The sequence below is a fragment of the Cyprinus carpio genome, chromosome B21 (genome assembly GCF_018340385.1).
Source record: "Cyprinus carpio isolate SPL01 chromosome B21, ASM1834038v1, whole genome shotgun sequence".
Classification (NCBI taxonomy): Eukaryota; Metazoa; Chordata; class Actinopteri; order Cypriniformes; family Cyprinidae; genus Cyprinus; species Cyprinus carpio.
In genome coordinates this window covers 9,793,039-9,815,713 of record NC_056617.1, presented here as the reverse complement: position 1 = coordinate 9,815,713, position 22,675 = coordinate 9,793,039, and the positions used below count along the sequence as shown (strand labels likewise).

Sequence of the window (22,675 nt, the reverse complement as noted above, 5' to 3'; positions counted from 1 at the left end):
TGCTCTCTTGAAGAGCATTTGCCACTGATACACTGATGCCTTTTTTCTTCTGCATTTTTCCTTAATACATAGAGAAACAGAAGAGTTAGAAATTACCAACATATTTCAGAAGTCAAGGCTAGTCCTGGAGAAAAAAAAAAAAAAAAAAAAAAAAGAACTTATGTATCCAAAACTAACAGACATATTAAATGCAGGTTGAAGGCATCATATTTCACAATATGAGTTCTTCTTCTTCTTTTTTTTTTTTTTTTTGCCAGAAACTACAAGCAAATGTAAGGCTTAATGTAGTACATACAAAGGCCTCCTTGTTTTGCTTCTTTTTTTCTACTAAAATAAATAAATAAATAAATACATACATACATGCTGTTATTTTGGAATAAAGGCTAGCAGGGTTGTCAGGTCCCAGAAATAATTCCAGCCCAAAGCCAACTCAATAAGGAATTAAAACAAGCCCAGTTTTTCCATTTCCAATCAGAACTGACAGCTGTGGGATTCCCTTTAAAGGCCTTTAAAATAAATGTTTTGATTTTGTTTATTTTATGTTTTTATCTTTATTTAGATGATTTTTGCTAGACATATTTGTATGAAGTATGTGCGTATTAACTATGTAATCTGTATTTTATTCCTCTGCAGTTACTTTATTTTAATTTAAGAACTTTTAATTCTTCTTTTACTGTCTGTTATTTAAAATTTGCATTTTATATAAATATGATTAACATTGTCACAATTTGATAATCTGACATAGCCATATAGGTTGGCTAAAGGTTCAGCATAATTTCTAAGCAGCTTTAAAGTGACGTGACATACAGCCAAGTATGGTGACCCATACTCAGAATTCATGCTCTGCATTCAAAGTGCACACACACCGTGAACACACACCCGGAGCAGTGGGCAGCCATTTATGCTGCGGCGTCCGGGAAGCAGTTGGGGGTTCAGTGCCTTGCTCAAGGGTACCTCAGTCATGGTATTGCCGGCCTGAGACTCGAACCCACATCCTTAAGGTTAGGAGTCAAACTCTCTAACCACTAGGCCATGACTTCCCCTTTACAGGAAATCATGATGTTAATGTCACATTCAGGAGATTAGAGATTAAGAAGATTAAAATGCTATGTTTATAACAGGTGTTATACTGTCTGTTTTGCTGTGACTGCATTTTCAAAACAACCCACCTGTGCTGGAAAACTGCGACCCCGTCAACACTTCTGACCAAATCACCAAATTCCAGCCAAGGCTTGTAGTAAACACTGCTGAACACAAATACACTGATAAACAAAACAAACTACAGAATATAAACAATGAAAAGACAAATAAAAGATAAAAGCCACTTTTGTTTTAGCTTGCCTAAACAAATGATATGAACCCTATAACTGGCTGTTCACATTATTTTGTCCAACCTCTGTAAATAAATAAATAAATAATATTATTATTATAAATTTTGAATAATTGAGACTTTACTGGTCAAGCTCAGTGTTTGATAGAGGTTGCCGGTTGACAGCCTGCAATATAAGCTGATGAAGAAGTTTCAACATTCATGGTAATGTGTTTTTGTCATTTGGTGTAATTCAAATGATCTGTTACACCACAGTGTTATCCATTACATTAGTCACACTATCACTGTGTAGATAACAATTTTAGCATCTTATTCATTTTTCAAATAAACAAGGAAGTTTTAGCACTGACACAAACATCTGCTCCTGTCAAGATTATTATTAAAAATAATTTAATGGTGCAGACTAATACTTAAAACATTGCAATATCAATATTCTGTAGGCTATTATTTATGTAAAAAAATAAAAAACAAACAAAAATGCTTAATAGTTATTATTTTTTTGCTCAGAAAAATAAAATGGGACACATTCACTAAGACACACACACACACACACACACACACACACACACACACACATACACAAACTTTTTCTTTGACCCTCATACAATTCAAGCGAATAGGAACCAAACCTTTAAGCAACAAAAATGACCAAAAGCTCCATTAAGGTAATGCAGAAGACTCCAGTGATAACCAGTATAATGAACCTTGAATTCATGATTGTGAATATGATATTGAATATGATATGATAATTGGATAGAACTCTGAATAAATGTGCACAAACACATACAATGTGTTACTACAATAGCATACTGCTGTTTGAAATGTTCATTATTGCATATAGTTTCACAAAATGTAAAATATGCAAAACACACAATATATGTTGCTGAGAGGCTTAGAAACAGGATGATATTTTCTTGATCACTCTGCAAGCTATTTTATTCTCTATTGTAAGAACATGGACAAATTAATTACATCCTTCCTTACAAAAAACAGTGGTGTATAAAGTACCTGAAAGCCATTCTCAAGTAAAAGTACAAATATCTTACAAGAAAATGAATTTGGTAAAAGTCGCTGTTTAGAATATTACTTGAGTAAAAGTATGTGATATTTATTGTACTTAAGTATGAAAAGTATTTTTCTATCTTAAATGTACTTAAGTACTGAAAGTACAAGCACAAGTTAACGCAAAATGGAAAAGAAGCAAATAAATATATATAAAGTGTTCATACACAGAGCAGCAAGATTGTGTTCAGTTGTAACTCTTTCTTCCATTTTGTATTTTTGGGTAAGAATAAGAAGCACTTCATACTTAGTGTCTTTCATTCCAACATAAGAAATAATTTCTGGAATCTGCATCTGAAATGGCATTTAGCCTACAGTTTGGGGATTCCTAAAGAACGTCTGTTTTGTTGGCATTTGGTGCTCAAGCGCTCGTCACTCTTTCGCTCCGCCCATGGCACGCCTCCAGAGGCTCGGCTTTTTCCGGAGAGAATCATAAAGCTGTATCTTTCTTTTATAAACATGATACAACTAAATACTTTTTGGAGATATGAAGGATGCAGTACTATATAGGTACTCAAGATTAACATGAGATTGGGTGAAACTGTGTATGTTATGCCGCTTTTAATGTATCTCAAAAGGGACATGGATGCATTTAACCTGCAGTTACAGATGCATAAATAGGCCTAATGTTTTGTTTTTATAATAAAACGTTGAATACTGATATTTGAAATAATTTAAAATATGAAAAAAAATGTGAAATTAAAATCGCCAGTAGGTGGCAGCAAGTGACTGTTAATGAGTGAGTCATTAAGATTCAACTGAATTCATCGTCCATAATTTAGAACGCCTGGAATTTTAAAGTTTTAATAGACTAATAAATTAACCTGCGTGCACTCACTGTGTGATTTGGTGATATAGCCTACTTGATAATGTCAGATCGCACATCATTACAACAACACTTACCATATTATCACAGAAGATATACTGTGTATATCGCACACCCCAGCCTCGACTTTAGTAGAAAATGAATCATCCGCGGTTGTGCGCGTACTTGTGAGCAAAGGTGTTTTTAGGAGTCTAACTCGAAACTCATTTTCCTGCAGTCTGTGTTCTTCTGACTATTTTGTATTTAGTTGTGCTGCCTGTAAGCAAGACAGAGATGTTCATATCTGAATAATAGCAATAATTCCAATTCCACCACAATAAATTCAGTGTGAACAACAATGGATGTCACACCGCCACATCCCATGACCTGAAGTAGAGTAGCCTAATTATTCTTTTAAAAAAGTGTTTTCATTGACATATTGCAAGATGTTTTTAACTCAGTATAAAAATGTAGTATCCATTTTTATATTTCATGTTTATTTTGCTGAACAGAAGTCCAGCTGTCCTTTATAATAGTCCCAGTGCTCGGTAAACACTGCATTGTGGTAACACACAGAGATGGATTTCACCAAGAGTGATCGCTCACTAAAGAGTGGCTGGGTGAGTTGTTTTCAAAACCTTTAATCAGGCTGTCCATTTACAGCTGTTTTATTTTTGTACTGTGGATTATTTTCTCATCCCATAGTTTGAGAAGGCACGGCCTCCCTCGTTTACTTACAGAACGTCCTTGGGGTTAGTATCATTTCAGCGTTTTGTATGTTTGTAACATTTGTACTAGGAAAAAAAAAAAAAAAACCTACCCAGTGTAGTTACAAATACGGTTGGATTAAATTCTGATACACCTGTGACAAAACATAATGCATTATTTTTATCCCATGAGGCAAGAATGTGTAGCTCCAACAAGTTAGTGAAGACATAACACATATCATATTTTTAATTAGACGTTTAATTTGCTTGAAAGACAAAACATCAAAGAACAACCCACAAAGTAGAACAGATGACTTTTTAATTTCCTTAAAAATAAGACAAAATATGATGAGAGGACAGTCCTTCTCTCTGAGATGGCGAAAGAAGGAAACCAAAAGGCAAAGTGGAGATGAAAAGGGTGAAGGTGTCGGAATTGACATCATCCCTCACACGACACAATCCACTTTCAAATGCTCTGATTTGAATTTTCCCACTTCAAATCAACATTTACATAATGTATACAACAGCCCACAGAAAGAGGAAGGAAGGGAGGATATATAAGCAAGGGATAAAATTACATTTGTACAAAAATAGATTTTTTCCTATAGTTTTCTCCACGTTTTTAAAAGGTCGTGTCTCTGTGACGACTGAAGCGGTGACTGTGTCAGGGTCAAAGTTTATCCTCGCTAGTTTAAATGGCGAAAAAGTGGCTAAGCAACAGATTTTTTTTCAATAACAAAACATTTGTTTGAGGTTTTGTGAACATAAATGATTCATAAGTCAAGGAGCTGGTGTACGATCTTTTCTTAGGGCTCTGAACTGCTGGTATTAGTTTAAAATTTGACTTTTTTTTGTGTGTGTGTAATTCAAGGCTGAATACAAAAGCTTCAGCAATTAAAAACATTTCAATTATCTGAAATACAACAGTGCAATTAGGCCTTGTTTTAGTCAATTTAAGAAAAACGCTTGGCTCCCTTAATAACATTGTTCGGAAACATTTAAAGAATGGATTTATATAATTTCATATTTAGAAATATACACACATTTACATATAGACAAAATATAGCTTTATGTTATAAAGCATTTGCGTATGTATTAATTCTATCTAGGTTATCATTTCGGCATTACTCCATTTCCAACAGGAGAACGTTTTTGATCTCAAACCTGAATATGGCTTCAAGATACCGGTGATCCAAAATATTCATTCATTAAAAAGTCTAGTGAAGCCATTCAAATTCATTTGCCACGCAAAGGAAATGAGGGTAAGAGGACGAAAAGCTGATTTTTAGAAATGTAATCATAGAGACGCATCCTAATAAACAGCATTGAATTAAGTTGGTTGGGCTTCACTCTGGATAAACCATCTCGAGTGATCTAAATCAAGATATTGCTGAAGACCCTTGTGAGACTGCACTCAAACAAAAACAAACACTGATAATATTCACGTAAAAGTGCCATTTTTTATCCAATTAAATACTTGTACAAAATTCAAGTAATGTTGCAGTGCTGCATCTCCACCACTAGGTGGAAGTCTCAGCTCTCCCATTGTCTCAGTATTATTCCCTTGCAGTACTGCTCCACTCCTAAACTGCTGGAGACCCGAATCTTGGTCCTGGCGGTGTAACCTTGTTCACATGTGGTCTTTCGTTGCCAGAGTTTGAAAATCAACCTCACTATGGACAGTCTTTGGGGGGTAAAAAATGCTAAATGCATAGTTTAGCAGCAGCAGCATACAGAAATAAAGAAAATGCTGAAAATGGCAAATTACAGACCCAGGAAACAGATGATACCTCATTAAAAAGGCAGCTCCAAAAACACAACAATGGGACTGAAACATGAGGTTAAGTGCTTAGAAAAATCCTAATGATAAAACACATTTGCAAGACCTGAATGCATGAGGTGGCTCGTGCGAACAGCTGACGCAGGAGTGGACGGGGGACACAAAAGTCTTGATATACCAGAGTGACTGAAAGAGAGGTAACGGCACACATTTTGCAGAAGCATCCAAAAAAATAAAAATACAGGATACCAATACTGAATTGGCTGTAATAAACTGTACAGGTGTCGAGCTCGTTTGGAAAACCGCTTGAGGTGAATTGGTATACAGAAGAGACACAGTGGGACATGTGGGCGGTTTACAGGTGGCAGGATGTCCACTATAAGCGTCCTTAGTTTACATCGTTCAGTATCATGGGCTCTGTGAGAACAGGCAGATTGGATTTTTAAAAGCTCATGTTTCGAGTGCATAATGAAAAAGTGTGAATGATCATAATCCAAAACTCAGGGTGGCTCATTAGATGCTGGGATCTGCTCCCAGCGACCTCAGGCGTCCCTTCATGTCTGATCCTGAAGTTATGTCCTTATTGCGTCTCCCACACACCACTGATGATGCTCGGGTGAACTGTGATTCCTCATTTGGTTCAGAGCAAACTCACTTCTTAAATGACAGTAATTACAAGAACATTCTATCAGGAACAGCCCGCTTGAGGGAAAAACGGCAATTTGAGCAGGATTGTAATCGCAAAAACTCCCTTCAGGGGTTTCTAACACATTGCTTGTGTTAGAAACCTGGATTATAACCCGCATTACCATCATCATCATCATCATCTCCCATAAGTCTTCATGTGCCCAGACACGCCAGCCCAGGATAGCCCTATCCAATCCTGAATGAGGCTGATTACAGCCCTGGATGCCTCCCATAAGACCCATTGTATCCCAACGTACACAACCCTGCGTAAGACATTCCTGCAATTACTGCACCTCCACTGAATCTATCGTTTTTTTTTCATATGTACCCATTGAAGAATAGTTTGATACACCCGTGTCCACTGTTGTCTGTGGGCTTGAAGTCCACTGTCATCTTTTTTCTTGTGTTGTATATATATTTATATCTTTATACAAAGTATAAAACAGACCCATGGACATCATGACTGTGTAATGGTTCTGAAAGTTCCTTTGCTCTGGCAAATGGTGTCACGTGTTCAGTTTCTAAGGGGCCTTTGGGGTGGCGACCCTTGTGTCCCCCCGGCGACAGGAGGGTGTTATGTCATTATGTCATTTGGTGGGGCGCCTCTAGCATCTCCATGAGGAAGGTATCGATAGGCGTGTCCCCTATGAGCTTGAAGAAGAACAGATGCTCCAAACATTTCAGTCCAATGGAACGCAGGGCAGGGAGCCGCAGCAACAGCTTAGCAAACCTGCACACAAAAACACACATAATCACATGGCGAAAAAACAAGACGGATGTACAATTAAACTGACAACTGACAATCTGACAAGAGCTGAGAAGTATGAAGCTGTTCTTTTTGATCATATCTCAATATATATCATCCAGGTCCTGCAGGTAAGTGGTTCTTGTACCTTCCAGGTTGTTCAGGGTACTTCTGTTTGCAGTAGGCTTCCAGAGAGGCATAGACCTTCTCTCTCAGCGCCTCCACCTCACCTGGGTTTGACAGGCCTTTGGAGTCTGAAATGGAAGATGCATAATAAAGTTAAGTTTTGGAGTAGGAACTGTACTGTGGTGCTCCAGCACATCCTCCCAGAAGAACAATGCAGCTGCTAAAACACCACTAATAGAACCCAACCAATATCTTCAGAATCTCGATTCCTAACACTATTTTTTTCTCTCAACTCAATCTGGTACTCTGGGAGAGGCGGCTGAGAGCCTCTAATTGGGAAAATGTGAGCTGTCTTTTCCCTCCACTATATAAAGTGAGGGGAACAGAAGAGAGGTCTGTCCTCGGAGAATGAGCAATGCTCTGGACTCTTCCTCATTAATGAATGGCAGACACTTTCGTGCCAGTGATTGTATGTTTACTCTGGGGTACAAAGGCCAGTGTTAAGAAAATCAAGAGGGACTGACAGGAAATTATTGGACATGGGATTGGGAAAACATCACAGGCAATTTGAATGTTTACAATATTGATTTTAAAGAACTAAAGTTATACGTCTTTAGATTTTTAGCATTAGAAACACATTTTTGAATGGTAGCTTCACATATAGAGTAGTACCTGGATTGAAGAGGACAATGGCTCGAAGGCACCCTAGCTCTGTTTTATCCATCTGCATGTCTCTCATCTTTGACACCAACTCTGTCAGCACCCTGAATATAGGAGAAAACACACAGGTTAAGACTGAAAACAGGTTGAATAATTCCAAGTATTGAACCTGTTATAATTAGAGTTTCAGGAAGTCATGGTCAGTATATGAGAACATGGGGTCCCTTGAGAATGCATCATAAAACAAGATACTCTGACAACTCTGTAAGTTCTATAAGGCTAAAAAAAAAAAATGTAAACTCAGAAAATTTCTTTACAATGACAAACATGTCATTGTAAAAACCTTGATGGTGTTCAATTAAAAAGCAAAATAAAAAAAGGCTACACTGCTTAAAAATGGCCCAATAGATTTTTATTAATGGAGGACGATCAGCTGTTGGGAAATGAGACACATGTGGGCAGATATTACTATATTACTGCTTTGACGGGCAGTGACTGTCAAATACTAGTGCCGGCTCAATAAAATGTCAAGATTGGAATCACTTCCTCTGATCCAGAGGGTGACGTCTCCTCTGACAGTCTTGGCCTTTGTGTGACCGGGTGACGGCACACACACTGGTGCGAGGGATCCTTGTTCCCACTCTTAACACACTCTAATTGAATTGGCCTCCTGGAACAATAAGTGTAGGGGTGGGGAACTTCAGCCCAGTGTTTAAGTCCACCATCCACTTCATTTGTGCCACGGCTGTCACTTGCAGGGGACCTGATAAAGAAACATTATCAGGGCTGCGCATCTTAATGCGAGCAGCATTAACACTGAGATCCATTCTTCCAGAGGAGTCGGGTGTATTCTAATCGCTAAAGCAGCCTCTGGGCGCTGAGAGCGGAGCGCTAAAGACCTTACAGAGTCAGGTGACACAGCTGCAGGAGATGTTCATGTCCAATTACTGTTAATACAGCTTTTTTGTTAATCGGTATTTCGGTTTTGTTTTTCAATTACAATATCCTCCAAATAAAGTGTGTATAAGATATGTTTTCAGTAAATACGCTGAGCATAAAATTTTAAGCATAAATAGGCTAGGTTTATGGTTTTACAAATTCTATCATTAAAATTGTATTATACAAATGTAAACTTAATATTTATTTAATAAAAAAAAAAAAAAAAACTACATTAACAAAAAAAAAAAAAAATAAATAAATAAAAAAATTCACAAAATATACATTTGCCTTAAGGTTAAGGTTTACTATTTATCATTGCTATTCTTATATAATTTATTTCTATTTAAGCTTTCTTAATTAATGGGGATGCTGAACAATGCATTTCACTGTCAACAAGTGGTGCTTTGTACTCTGTAACCACTACGGCCCTCTTTGAACCATATTTAGTTTGAGATCTGGACAAAAACAAAATGTAGCTGTTAGCTTTATTACAAAGCATTGTTCAGGTTTTTGTGGGTATAGGTACAGAGCAAAGCCCTTGGCGACACTGGGTGTGTATCCCTCCATATTTTTTGATTTCATCATAAATGACACACAAATGGATTTCCTTTAACATTTTCTGTCTGTGCACTCAACCATTTCTGCATGACCTCTGTTGCCAGCGCGGCTGCATATTTAATGAATATCGATGTAAATCGATAGAAAGCTCGCTCCTCCCTGCCCTTCTGTCTCAGAGTTCCGCTGGCAGAAATGTCAAGTTTCCTTTTCTGCCCTTATCATGAAAATTTCTAGTGTGACCATCTCTTTGTGTCATCAAGTTTCAATATATTCCATATAGCCAAAGCCTCATATATTACAAACAAAAAAATCTAAATAAATCAAATTAATTCAATATGGTTTACACATTTTAAAATAAAATAATAAAAAAAACATGCATACATAAAATATTATATAATGTATTACAGAAATGATTTTTTTTTTTTTTTTTTTTTTACTTTAAACCCCACAAAAGTTCAGTGGACCAACATTGTAAGTATCATTCTAACCTGTCAAATATGGCTCCTACTCCGGCGCTGTGGGCGCTGTTCCGGTGCACATGCAATCCTGTGGCCAACAGTATCCCATCTTTCACTGCTATTGAACGGTGTGAAAATGACGCAATGAGGAGCTCATTCCATCCTGAGAGAGACATCATGAGAAAACATTCCACAGAGTAAGAGGGAATTCAGCAAGCATGTGAGTGACAGGGCTCCTTTAACTAGTCTGCCTAGCAACTACCCCACTCCCCCTCATTTCCCCAGAGTTGAGCTTGGGAAAAGCGGAGATGCTTTCATCTGTGAGACAGCAGAACTAAAGGGGTTATTTATAGAAAACCTGAGAGCTCAGAGAGAGAACGAGAGAAGACCCTCTCAACATGCTCTTCAGCTTGTTCTGGGAAGATAAGCATGACTCACTAACACAATGGGCCATAAAGGAAATTAAAAGCGAAGCAGTTTATTTGTAGAATGGTGGTTTACAGAGCATCTAGTTGTCTTATTCATACTTTGTCAACTTCTTAGAAACTCACTCATAAGTCCGAAGCTGTATGCAAACTGTTGCGACAGAACAATTGACCGTTCACACATCAATGCTGTCCTTTAACTAAGTGAGGACACCTGCCCCTTTTAGTTACCACTATATTAGCCATGGAGACTTCATGTCCCTCTTTTGAATATTTTACATTCATTTTTATATAAAAAGCACTTTTCTATGTGCACTGTGCTAGACTGAGACTTGTATATTGTTGCTCTCTCGTTGATTTGATTGCTTTTACTTTGTAAGTCGCTTTGGATAAAAACATCTGCTAAATGAATAAATGTAAATGAAACTTTGTCGTTTTTCCCTACTTTTTCAAAACCATATTAACTTCCAACTCATACAGCATTTTTTTCTATCAAAGGAATATTTCGTACCTAGAGTCTAGCTTTAAGATACAATAGTAGAAACCGTATTAACAAATAAACAGAATTTTCCTAATGCCTATACATTTTCCAAATATAAGCATCTTTTCATGGATACGTTGTTAAAAAATAAGACAAACAAATTTTTTTTTACTTTCAAACTGTCAAATGTTGAACGTTTAAGTAAAATCAAATAAAATGAAATATATATATATATATATATATATATATATATATATATATATATATATATATATATACATATATATATTAACAAAAATTACTTTTGCATCACAGATGCCTCTTTCTTTAAAATTTAAGCATTTTTGATAACAGGCACATTTTGAACCCAGCATGTCATCTATGTAGGCGGAACACTAGAATGCTGTCTAAAAAGACAGCTCATAGGGTTTGAAACAGCCATATAAACAGCACACAATTAAAAAAAAAAGTGTGAATAAATAAATAGATAAATCAGGGAGGTTTTTGCCATTTCAGGCATTTTTAGACTTCCTAGTTCACCTTAAACCTAAAGTCCTCTAAGCAAGCAGAATGCTACAATGCAGTTTAGAAAGGCACCAAACTAGGTTTTGAAACACAGCTATAGAGGCAGCTTAACTTCAACACTCTTCTAATGAAATATTTGACTTTATAATGAACTCATCCTGTTTCTCTCTTTTAAGTGTGCATCTGTCTGTTCGTACTCTTAAACTCACCTGCTCGTAGAAGAATGACCTGGTCGTCCAGCGGGAGCTCGGAAAAATGCGGGATCCTCTTGGCCCATTCCACTAGAGTGAAGAGCTGCTTGTCTGCGGCCTGACAGATGTTTGTGACTGGATCATTGGGCTGGTGGAAGAAACAAGAACACAGGTGTCAAAACACTGGGCTGTCTAAATGTCCCAAAAACAAATTCAATGCAAACACTTCAAGTTACATATGTCGGGTTTCACACATTCTCTTGTTTTAAAATATGTTAAAACACAATCCAAATAAACACTGTTGACACAAGGGGCGCTATAGCTAGCATTAGCATAATTTGTTATCGTCTTCAGTTCATTTTCTCTTTCAGTTGAACTGCTTTCACAGTGAGGCAACTCAAACTGTTGACATGTTTATAGCTAGCTATCGAAATAATAACCCATCCGTTTAATGGCACAGACATTCGAGGGTAACTATTACTGAATATTGCTACCGCTCGCCTCGGCCCCACACATGAGAACTAATCGTCTCAGAGCAGAAGTGAACAGGAAGGCAAAACAAACAGTGCTTTTGCCCCGGCCTGCGCAGGAAATACCTGCCGAGAGTTGGTGCTAAAAAATGACTCCGTTTCTAAGCAGGCCTTTCCTGCAGGAAGCTCCCTGGAACTAAATTCACTTTGACATATTTGCTCATTCCCAAACATTTACGGAATGCTACTAAACATTTAAAGAACCCAGAGAAGGACATGCAATTAACTGTCAAACAACATGTGTGGTAAAATTCTTGCATTGTTCTTGAAAATGCCTTTGTGGGGGACGTCACATGAGTACTGCAAGTTGCCTTTAATGCCTCCTGCAGATTTGAGTCTATTAGCACGTCTCGATGCGGAACGCTCCGGCTCCATCAAAGAGAGAGGACAAATGAGAGATATGAAAAATGGCCTAGATGATTCCAGCTTCACGTTGCGTGAAGCCAAGGGAGGGATAGATACGCTGCTTTGTTTTATTAGATGAAAGAGTGAGTCAATGGAGTGCGGGAGAGAGCGAACGAGTGCAGGAGAGAGGAAAGCAGCAGGAGAGCGTTTTCTGAAAGGACGAGAACAAATAGACGTTGAGTGCCGTTTTTCAACTCAAGTGTCAGAAGGGAAGGCGTTAGAAAACATCAACAGGACATTGCAGCGGGCAAAAGGACAAATAGTTTTCAAGAAAACAAACAGAAGGGGATTAAAAATTATATTCATATTTATCCAAATTATTAGTGGGAGGGAGTGTGCATTCCTGGAAAATCTTGACCTCACTTTTGGCAGCCTGCTAGATTCAGAGCAGGAAGTTTATTAATAGGTTCGACACAGTGACACCACAATTAAGAGTCAAGAGCTTCTGAAAGAGTCAATATATCAGCCACTGTCACTGAAACAGCCTCATCTAACAGTCCGTAAAACACACACACACACACACACACACACACACACACACACACACACACACACACACACACACACACACACACACACACACACACACACACACACACACACACACACAAATTAAATGACATGATGAGAATGGTGTTTAAAATGAAGACATTATTAAGAGTTTTAAATGTTATAGATTGTCAAATATTAAAAAATTAGGACATTTTCACCATTCACATTTCAAAATTTTACATATTCACACAAAAAAACTAAGGTACTAATATGCACGTTTTCAGGGGTAGATAATGTGCTAATATGCAAATTTGTCCCTTTAAGGGTTCTGCCCCATTGACAAGCTGCTGTACCCACAAAGGTAAAATTATTAAAGGGGTCCTATTATGCCTTTACAAGGTCTTGATTTTGTTTTGGAGGTGTACTAGAACAGGTTCTCATATTAGATTGTTCGAAAAACATATATTTTTCATGTATTTTACATTATTACAACACCTCTCTCCCCAGTCTGGCATGAACGGCTGGAATAGTTCCTGTATCAAATGAACGCCCGCCTTCTGAAATACGAAATGCCCTGTGATTGGTTAGCTGCACCAGTCTGTGTTGTGATTGGTTAGCTGTGCCAGTGTGCGTTGTGATTGACAGCACTCAGCGCCTGGTTGGGAAATGTTATGCCCCTTATCATTGCCGCCTGCTGTGAGCTTCAGTTTAAATATTTTAAAAAGTTAAAAAGCATAATAGCACCCCTTTAGATAACAAAGAAAATGAAATTAACTTTGGACAACAAAAAAAAAAAAAAAAAAAAAAAATTATTTTAGAAATGTAAAGTAGGTTCTGAGAAAATCTCTAAAATCAATAGATTTGCAGATGTGTATGTGATGCAGTGTCATTCAACCATTACGTTTAACTTAAGAGTCCGAATACTAGGTGAGACTACTTGGTGGCAATTATTAGAGGCAAGAAACATCTCCACAGTTGTACTTTGGGAAATGACTGACGACAGATAAACAATGTGCTCTTCCCTGATTTTGCATCAGAACACAGGAACTCCCAGGAGAATCCTGTGAAATTGTTGAATGTTTCCCTTCTACGATATTTAAGCGGCTGTTTAAAACTTGCATTGACAACAGAAGCAGATCAAAGGCAGAAGTTGGAGATGGCAAACTGTTAGCCAGACGTAAAGCCATCTCTCAGAAAACAGACGCAGCTTATGAATATTTCTGTGGCTGATTGGAGACATGGAGACGATCCTCCTCGGTGCAACAGTTTCTGCCATGTTCTTTAACAAATACATAAACAAACAGATAATTAATTCACAAAGCAACAATATAAAGGAAAGCCAAGAGGTGAAGAGACTCTGACGCTCCTCAAAAGAATACAACTCCCAGAGTTCTCGTTAAACCCAGTAATACTCATGAATGATGAATAGCTATCTTGGCTCTGTTTACACTGACCTCGTTTCTTCTACAAAACAACCAAAAATCACCCAGAATTTGAGGCCGCGAAATACCTGACTCGATTAAAAAACTAAAAGATCCACAAATCTAAATATAGCACAATAAACATAAATGTAAGCATTTCTGTAGTCTTTAACAGGGGTCTGCCTATTATTTTTTCATTTTTAACAAAAAAAGATAAAATTAGTTAAAAATACAATATTAAATTAACTTTAAACTAAAGCTCAGCTAAATGTACAAATACATCAATAAATACATAAATATATCAATAATGATTTTTTTAATGGCTTTTTATGCCTTATTAATATGTAAATTGGGGCTATACAGTACATCCATCCTATCCATATCCAAAGTTAAAGACCCTTGATCTAGATTAAAATGTATCCAAGTAGCAGAAAATAAGTGGTTGATAAAAGAGGTAAAAACCACCATGAATGATTTCTTTAGTGTGAATACAGCCAGCCATATGATTTGCTTGTGAGATTCAGCGGAGCGGGGAGAACGCTAGCCCCGGGGCACGAGTGATGACGACTTTTTCAGATTCGAGGAGACGCTTTGATAACATTCTCTTCATGACCATCACAAAACAACGGCTGTTTTTGTTCCCGCTGAATGGAAAGCATTCGGCCTGCATTATTCACAGCAGATCCTGGTCCCCGGTTCCTGCAGAAACGCTTGCATATCGCACTATGAAATTTTTATCACTTGAGGAGGAGAGATGAGAGACGTTTAAATTTTTCATTGTCTGCTTAAACTATATTATCGTTGCGTGACAACAGAGAGGGAAAGAGCAGTCTGGATTTACAGCTGTGCAAGACGTCTGCAAGCTCATGTGACATCCCTGTCGCAGAAACACTTCCTGTGTGCCAGAGCTATTGAATGAGTAAAACAAACACAAAACAAAGAGTTTCCAAGTACCTAAATGGCCACAATGAGTGTGTTTACATGAACAACAAAACTCTATTAGAGGTTTCAAAAATGCAAGAAAAAAAAAAGCCTAGAAATTTGAAATAGAATACTGGTTATTGGCCAGTATTAACAGTTTTTATTTGTATTTGTTAATATTAATACATATTAAAGATGTATTATAAATATAAATATCAAATTAAATAATAAATATTTTTTAAATTCTTTTTTATAGAAAATTCTTTTTTAAAGCATTCCCATGACCTTGTTTTCAGGTTATTAAGCTGAATCTGTGCATGTAAACACACTCAATATTATGTAAACTATGAAAAATGAAAAAATGAAGCAAAAAAGAGAGGTGAAAACGGGACCATATTCTCCTCCTTCCCTGCCTTACTGGAGGCATGTTACTAATGCCTGTTTAACTCCTGTTCTAGGTCACCATGAGATAAACACACTTCATTCAGCTTGGCCAAACCCCAACCATTAAGCAGCAGTGGCGGCCCATTCATGAGCTGCACTCCCGGGCCGAGGTCCTCTGATTAATTAGCACACGGGGCAGTGGCTTCCAAAAGAGCACAGACAGAAGGGGAGCTCCGGGGACAGCGGGAGGGAGCCGGGTGAGCGGGGGAGACGATAGCACTGACTGCCGGCCAAGAAAGCGTCTCCCTGCTGTCCAACTCTAGACTGCATCATTATTTTCTTTAATATCCTGTATTAAACCATCATCTACAGCCAGCAGGATGAGTTAGACTGTAATGTTTAAACTATGAAAATAACTGTCAGTGCACAAGCTGAGAATTTTGGCATGTTTAAGACACAACGTTACTGACTTTGCCTGGGAGCTATAGCGAATGACACTAACGACACTTAACATGGTGATATTTATGACATTTATTAACATTTTTTTTTTTTTTTTTTGTTTATCAGTATCGGACACATTTTTTAAATGTAAGTTGTGTTTAAGACACAACGTCACCATTTTTTCCTGGGAGCTACAGTGAAGGTTAAAACCAATGATACTTAAAGTGATATTTATGATATCTTTTGACAGGCTCAAATTTGTGCATTTGAAATTCATCAAGGAGGAACTAGAATAAGCCAATCTAGTTCCTCCTTGTCGAATTTAAAATAATAAATAAAACTCACATGGGACAAACCAGTCACCTCAGGGTTATAATAAAATAAGTGTCAAAGAAAAATAAAGTAAAATTAAAATAAATAATCATTTAAAAAGTACATTTAAAAGATTTCATAACTGAAGTAAAATAAAAGAAAACAGAAAACTAAATAAAATGGAATAATTTTATAACTATTTCATATTTAATGTATAAATAATTCAACATTTTTGTATGCGAGTAGACTGACATTTAAAATAACCAAGATCTTTGAGTAACAAGAACTTTGATCTGTGCAGTCGGTGTTAAAGGGACAGCAGCCTATAAATACCTGCTGCTGAATATGTCAATAATGTTAAACAGAAATATGGCCATAGAATAAAAACTAAACTATTCCTGAAACTAAAAGCTGAAATGTAAAAAAAAGAAAGAAAATATTTTAAAAATAACTACTTTGATTGCAAAGCTAAACATAATAATGAACAATATAAATAATACCGCAAAGCAATAATAACCTTGGTTCGCCCCTACTCGCACAAAAAACAAGCCCCCTACTGGTGATACAGAGTGACAAACCCAACCAAGATAGCCAATCAAAGACTGAGTGCTTTCTAATGTAAAGCCTGGCAGCTTCTCCCTCATGACAGGCCTTATGTTCTCCCTCGTCTCGCTACCTTTCCCCAAACATCGCTCCTCTGTTTCCACACATCTTCATCTTCCCAAAATAACCCCCATTTACTCACATAACAGCTTCCAGAACATTTTCGCTTCGGTACAGAGCAGTCCCAAAAGACGCACTCAACCGCACAAACTCTCTCTCTCTCCTCCTCTAGTTCTACCACACTTCCTGTATGAGAAAACTCTCCTCAGAGGCTGACGGCAGGCTGAAAGCTCCCGGGGACTGTCAAGAGTATTTCATTATTCAAACAATGCTGGAAAGTGGAGCCAATGATCACTTTAGTGGTGCTGATTTGTCATGGTGACTAGACGAGGGAGGGAGACTTCACAGCGCACAGGTAAATTCAACAACTTTATCTTGCTCTGCTTCTCTCAGGGAATAACCAACCAAAACTCCATTAAAACAGATTAAGAAGTTGGATGCGTAGCTTAGTGGTTAATATACGTGCTCAGACACACTGAGCCTCAAAGTTGGAATTATAGCCCTATAGCGGTTAGCACACATTTAAACAGTTCTAGTTTAAATGATAGACAAATGCACATGCACCAATATACGAAGCTGTAAGAAGGTGGACTCAGCGATGGTTAGTGGTGATAGGCCTGTCACCATATTAGATTATCACTACACATTATTGTGGTCAAAAGAATTATTAATAACGATAATGACATCCACATATTTTTCAGCGCAGAATGAGAAAATGTGAGACTTCTGATTCATTAGTCACTACAGAAAAATAACTAAAAGAATAACTGTGAATAACAAAATTTGAAGGTAGGGAGAAGTTGTTTGTAATCATAACTCTACAAAAGTGTACAAAAAAGAACATACTGATTGTCGGGTACTTCCCGCAGACTGGGGCGTTTAATATCCAACCTTATTTTTTGGGAATACAAAAAACTCCCAAGTGGTGAGCTAAGTTTATTGGAGTTGTGGGTGGAGCAACACACTGTCATCTGTCATCCACTCTGACATGACATGACAGAAGTAGCTAAACAACTAGCTTTGTCCCAATTGAAAGGCAGCCACTGACAAGCAGCAGTAATGTTTGTACTGGACCTTTTATTAAGTTACATTTAACAGTCTGAAAACAAAACAGGGTTCTCCTTGGTCTATTTTTGTGCATAATAAAAGTGCAAACTATCTATACAATGAACATTTAAACCACTTTAAAGTGTTATTTGTAACAATAGACATTCAAAACCAATACATTTAAAAGTGTAACAGCATTCTCTCTCTCTCTCTCTCTCTCTCTCTCTCAAAAAACAAAAAACTATTAGCTACTGGCATGCAATGAATCTTGGGATAGTCTGGGCTGTGAAGGATCCATCTGTAGTATCCTTCGTGGCCTGGGAAATGAGGGACACATCGCAAGGCTGCATTTGAAGGAGCCTTGGAACTTGGACAGCCTTTGTTGTGCTGCTATGATACATTCAGTCTTCAAATGCAGCCTCTGAATTGGGACACAGGCACTGTCTTCAAAATTGCAGAAAATACAAACTCAATTCCACTCTATCTAATCATTTCCACACCTACCTATACCTTTCAATACAGTGGCCAGAACATATAAGAAACAGAGGGAATATGTGAATTCATCAGTCTTGATATAAGTCAAACAGCAACAAAGCTAATAAGCAAAATGACTTGCTTTGCAATTCAAAAGGGAGCCAACAGATAAAGAACAGCATCAGAACAAAGAGAATGTGCAGAACTGATAGATGAATGAGTCGTTTTCAAACAATGGAGTAATCTGAGAAAACAGAGTCTTTCCCGGGAGACGTGTACTATGACATCACGCACGTCCAAACACGGCCATCAACAAGCTAAATCACTTGCATTACACCAAAACAAGTAGAGACAGAGAAGTGCCATCACACAGGGCACCACAACATATGACTGAAGACATCTTAGCTCTGGGGGTTCTTAAATGTCCAAAATTATTTTTGTAATTAGGCACACACTAAATTTGACCCTGCAAATTTACATAGAACCTCAGCATTCAATGTTCTTCATATCCCTCACTTCTTGATTGTTTGAATGTTTAAATGTTTTGCTACTCTTTATTGACAGAACAAAAGAGAAAAGACAACTATTTGGGAACAGAGAGAGTTTCTTGCATAAGCAGCAATAGCCAACCACTACTTCAAAGCTCCAATACACAAAATGGTTCTTCAATGTATCTCAAGGGTCTGTATTCAGGGGGCTTGTACAGTAAACCTGAAGTTGGTTTCCCAGGCTTTCCAGAGCACAAAGAGGAAGCGATGTCACTTACTGAATTCGAGGGCATCGGGACATTGGTTTCAATGTAAGTCTCTGTCTTGGGCTCCACAGCAAGCTCCGCCTCCAGGATCTTCTCCACAGGCATGTCTTCGTTCGCACTGCTGGTCGACTCCACCTCGTTCTCGTTGCGGTCCTTGGCTCGCTGGCGCTCCTCCTGGACGGCTGTATGTAATAATACTAGTCACAGTCACTACAGTTGGTCAATCAAGAAGTCAACACACATAAACACTGATATCAAGCTGATGCCAACAAATGAAACCACAGATTTTTATACTCATTGACCCTAAAAAATAATGGACTCTCAAATATGATTATCCTCTTGTATAATGTATAAAAATCTATTTATATCTATATGATTGAATGCAGGATATTATGGAAAAATAAACAATTGGCTTAAATATTATTACTTTGCTGAAGTATTGTATTATTAATATTATTGGGACAATACTGACTTGTATTAAAGGGATAGTTCACCTAAAAATGAACATTTTGTCATTGATTACTCACCCTCATGTCATTCCAAACCTGTAAGACCTGGTTCAACCGTAATTTGACGAAGCTATGAAAAAACTTTTTGTGCGCAAAGAAAACAAAAATAACAACTTTATTCAACAATTCGTCTCCTCTGCGTCAACCTAGCGCACTATTTTGGAGAGTATCACTTCTCTAAACAACGTATGCTGTTCCGTGTCAGCAGCACCGTACGCAGATACACTGTTTACGTTGTTTTTATGCTTTGATCTGAATGTAAACAACGTATCCATGTACATACGTTACATACGTTGTTTACGTACGTGATACTCTCCAAAATGGCGCTATAGGGTGAAACGGAGGAGACGAATTGTTAAATGAAGTCGTTATTTTTGTTTTCTTTGCGCACAAAAAGTATTCTCGTAGCTTTGTAATCTGTCTATGGGAGGGACAGAGAGCTCTCGGAATGCATCAAAAATATCTTAATTTGTGTTCCGAAGATGACCGAAGGTGTTATAGGTTTGGAACGACATGAGGGTGAGTAATTAATGACAGAATTTTATATTTTGGGTGAACTGTCCCTATAAGTATATTTCTACCACCAATTACTGCTAATGATTTTATTAACAACGTGGTTGCTAGACAAAAGGAGATGTTTTGTAACATGTTTCTTGTCTCTGTGGCTTCCTTCAACAGGGTTTAACAGATCAGACATTTGATCAGCTCAGAGAAACAGGAAGTGGTTAGTGCTGAACAGTCACTCAGTCTGACTGTGGCCAGAGCTGTATTAACCACAATCCAAGCCCCTGTGGTTAAGAGTGCGTATGTGCCGAGCACAGTTCATCCAAAAGACTCCAAACCCAGTCCCTATTCACAGCCCATTCAAACACACAAACACTAAACGCTCTCTTTTCCCCTAACCCTTCAACTATTTCCCTCAACAGTGAATCACAGAGACATCACAGTGGTGGAGGGGTTCCGAAACGGGGGGATTCTGCTTTACGGAAAGAGCTGTCTGGAGGTCAGCCCAAGGGTAAAATACTTCTCCAGGAGTCAGAGAGAGGTGAGAGTGGCTGAAATCACGTTAGCTTTATTTCCCCTGGAGAGAAGGAGAGCATAAATTCATTTAATCCTGTTTTTCTGCAGATTCGCTCAGCTCTTTTTGGGATGAGCGTGGCCCAGCTCTCCTGCACCTCGGGGTACAGAGCGAGCTTATGGGATACAGAAACAGGCGAACGCAAGCAAATGATCATATCCTTGAAAGAAGCCGTGATGATATAAATAAGGCAGACGAAAGGTTGCTCTAAGGTCATAGACAGTGGGTGTGAGAGCGAACGTCATGTATGTATGATCACAGTGCTCCCTCTTCGTCTACAGGGGAAGGATTTACTCTCTCACATGAAACAAGTGCTAGAGACCTGGGAAAGGGACTGGATGTTGGCTATGCAATATACAGCCATAATAAATTATTTATGAGGCCAAACTTGTCTGACTGCTTGCAAAGCCACTGACCTGAGTTCAGCTTAGTGTTGTTTTAAACCTTGTTTAAATGTTTCAGCTTCGGGACGTATCATGAATGAACTGTATTATATATCAAAAGAATTTGAAACTGATCATAAGTTGATACATACTATATATAAAGAGAACTGATAGAAAATAAATACAAAATCTATAAACACATACACACACAAAAACACAGAGATAGATAGATATATAGGCCTAGATAACATATATAATTAATTTGAATATATAATACTTTTCTATATACAGTTACATAAAAATGATTAGAAAGATTCTTCAAAATTTACTAAGCTAATTATTATTTATATTATCCATTCATGACATACCTGGGAACAAATAATTATTTGATTATTTTTTATTAAATTAATACTAAAATAATAGTTAATAGTCAATGTTTATGTTTGTCTAAATGTGGAATTGTAAATAGCAGAGGTTTTAGTAGTTTAAGACACACTAAGCTAAGAAAAAAAAAAAAAAAAGCACACATTAGCAACAATAATGCATGTAAACATGTCTATATGTAAACAGGCATGCAACGCACGCTGTAAAATCCGTTCATCGGTTCAATCTTAAAAACAGAAAACAAGTCTCTGCAGACAAAATGATTCTAAAAACAACATCGAAAAACTCTGATATCTCATAAATCCAAAATGATTCTCTTTGACTGAGGGGCAAAATATAGTCTCTCAGATCAATATTCCAACAGCTGTGTGCTAAAATCTTCTATTAGCATGCTTAAGCACTTCCACGTCTCTTTTTCTTGGGGACAAGTGTGCAAAAAGTGCTAATGCCCCATTTTCTTCAGTGTGAAAAACCCACCTCTCACCTCTTCCTCTCTTTCATCTCTCTCTGCCTCAGGTGATGATTTGGGGAAAAAATATGGTCTTCTATATTAAGTAACAAAAAGCCTATCTGAGAAAAAAAAACACCACCTTGCATCAACGAGCCATTTCCTGTTTTCTCTCAGTAACTTGTGAGTACACTACCTGGAAACTTAAGTACAGTCATTGCTCATCATGTGCAGAATAAACTCGTTGACCATTGTCTCACCGTGAGCTGATCGGCAGACTGAACGTCTAGCAAGCGGTAATTAAGCGCTGACCTGCAGTCTGACTATTTAATGGCTGATTGGAATAATATGAATGCTTCTTCTAGAGTCACACAGAGGTGAGATTGTGTCTAATAGCGAGTACAAAAAACATCTCGCCTCACAATGGAAAGCTCAGGTCAGTCAGTGCAAAGAATGATGGACTCCTTCAACCAAGTTCTTGAGTTCTTCAGCTAACACAAATGGATGCTTAAGGGGCATTTACATAGCACTGGAAGTCATTTATTTTAAT

The 22,675-nt window shown here is 37.6% G+C and overlaps 1 protein-coding gene and 1 long non-coding RNA gene across 8 annotated transcripts in view; one reads left to right on the top strand and one right to left on the bottom strand.

The window, feature by feature from the left end:
- Positions 1–4,145: 4,145 nt before the first annotated feature.
- LOC109078982 (retinoic acid receptor RXR-alpha-A) overlaps positions 4,146–22,675 on the bottom strand; it is a 96,004-nt gene continuing 77,474 nt past the window's right edge. For 3 of the 5 annotated variants that reach the window (XM_019094164.2, XM_019094161.2, XM_019094166.2), the window contains 6 exons: positions 19,336–19,520; positions 11,498–11,627; positions 9,888–10,020; positions 7,915–8,006; positions 7,265–7,370; positions 4,146–7,101 (listed from right to left, as the gene is read on the bottom strand). In XM_019094164.2, the coding sequence (XP_018949709.1) occupies positions 6,954–7,101; positions 7,265–7,370; positions 7,915–8,006; positions 9,888–10,020; positions 11,498–11,627; positions 19,336–19,520 (794 nt within the window). In that variant the 3' untranslated portion in view covers positions 4,146–6,953. The remainder of the gene's footprint in view (positions 7,102–7,264; positions 7,371–7,914; positions 8,007–9,887; positions 10,021–11,497; positions 11,628–19,335; positions 19,521–22,675) is intronic. The other 2 variants (XM_019094163.2, XM_019094165.2) reach the window with 1 other exon arrangement.
- On the top strand, positions 17,251–21,297 carry LOC109078987. Of its 3 annotated transcripts, XR_006157690.1 has the most exons (5): positions 17,251–17,403; positions 19,299–19,507; positions 20,511–20,632; positions 20,759–20,877; positions 20,961–21,297. It is a non-coding gene; the product is annotated as an uncharacterized LOC109078987 (long non-coding RNA). The 3 variants fall into 3 exon arrangements; XR_002015879.2 differs by having other exon boundaries at positions 19,395–19,507; positions 20,511–20,877; XR_006157689.1 differs by having other exon boundaries at positions 20,511–20,877.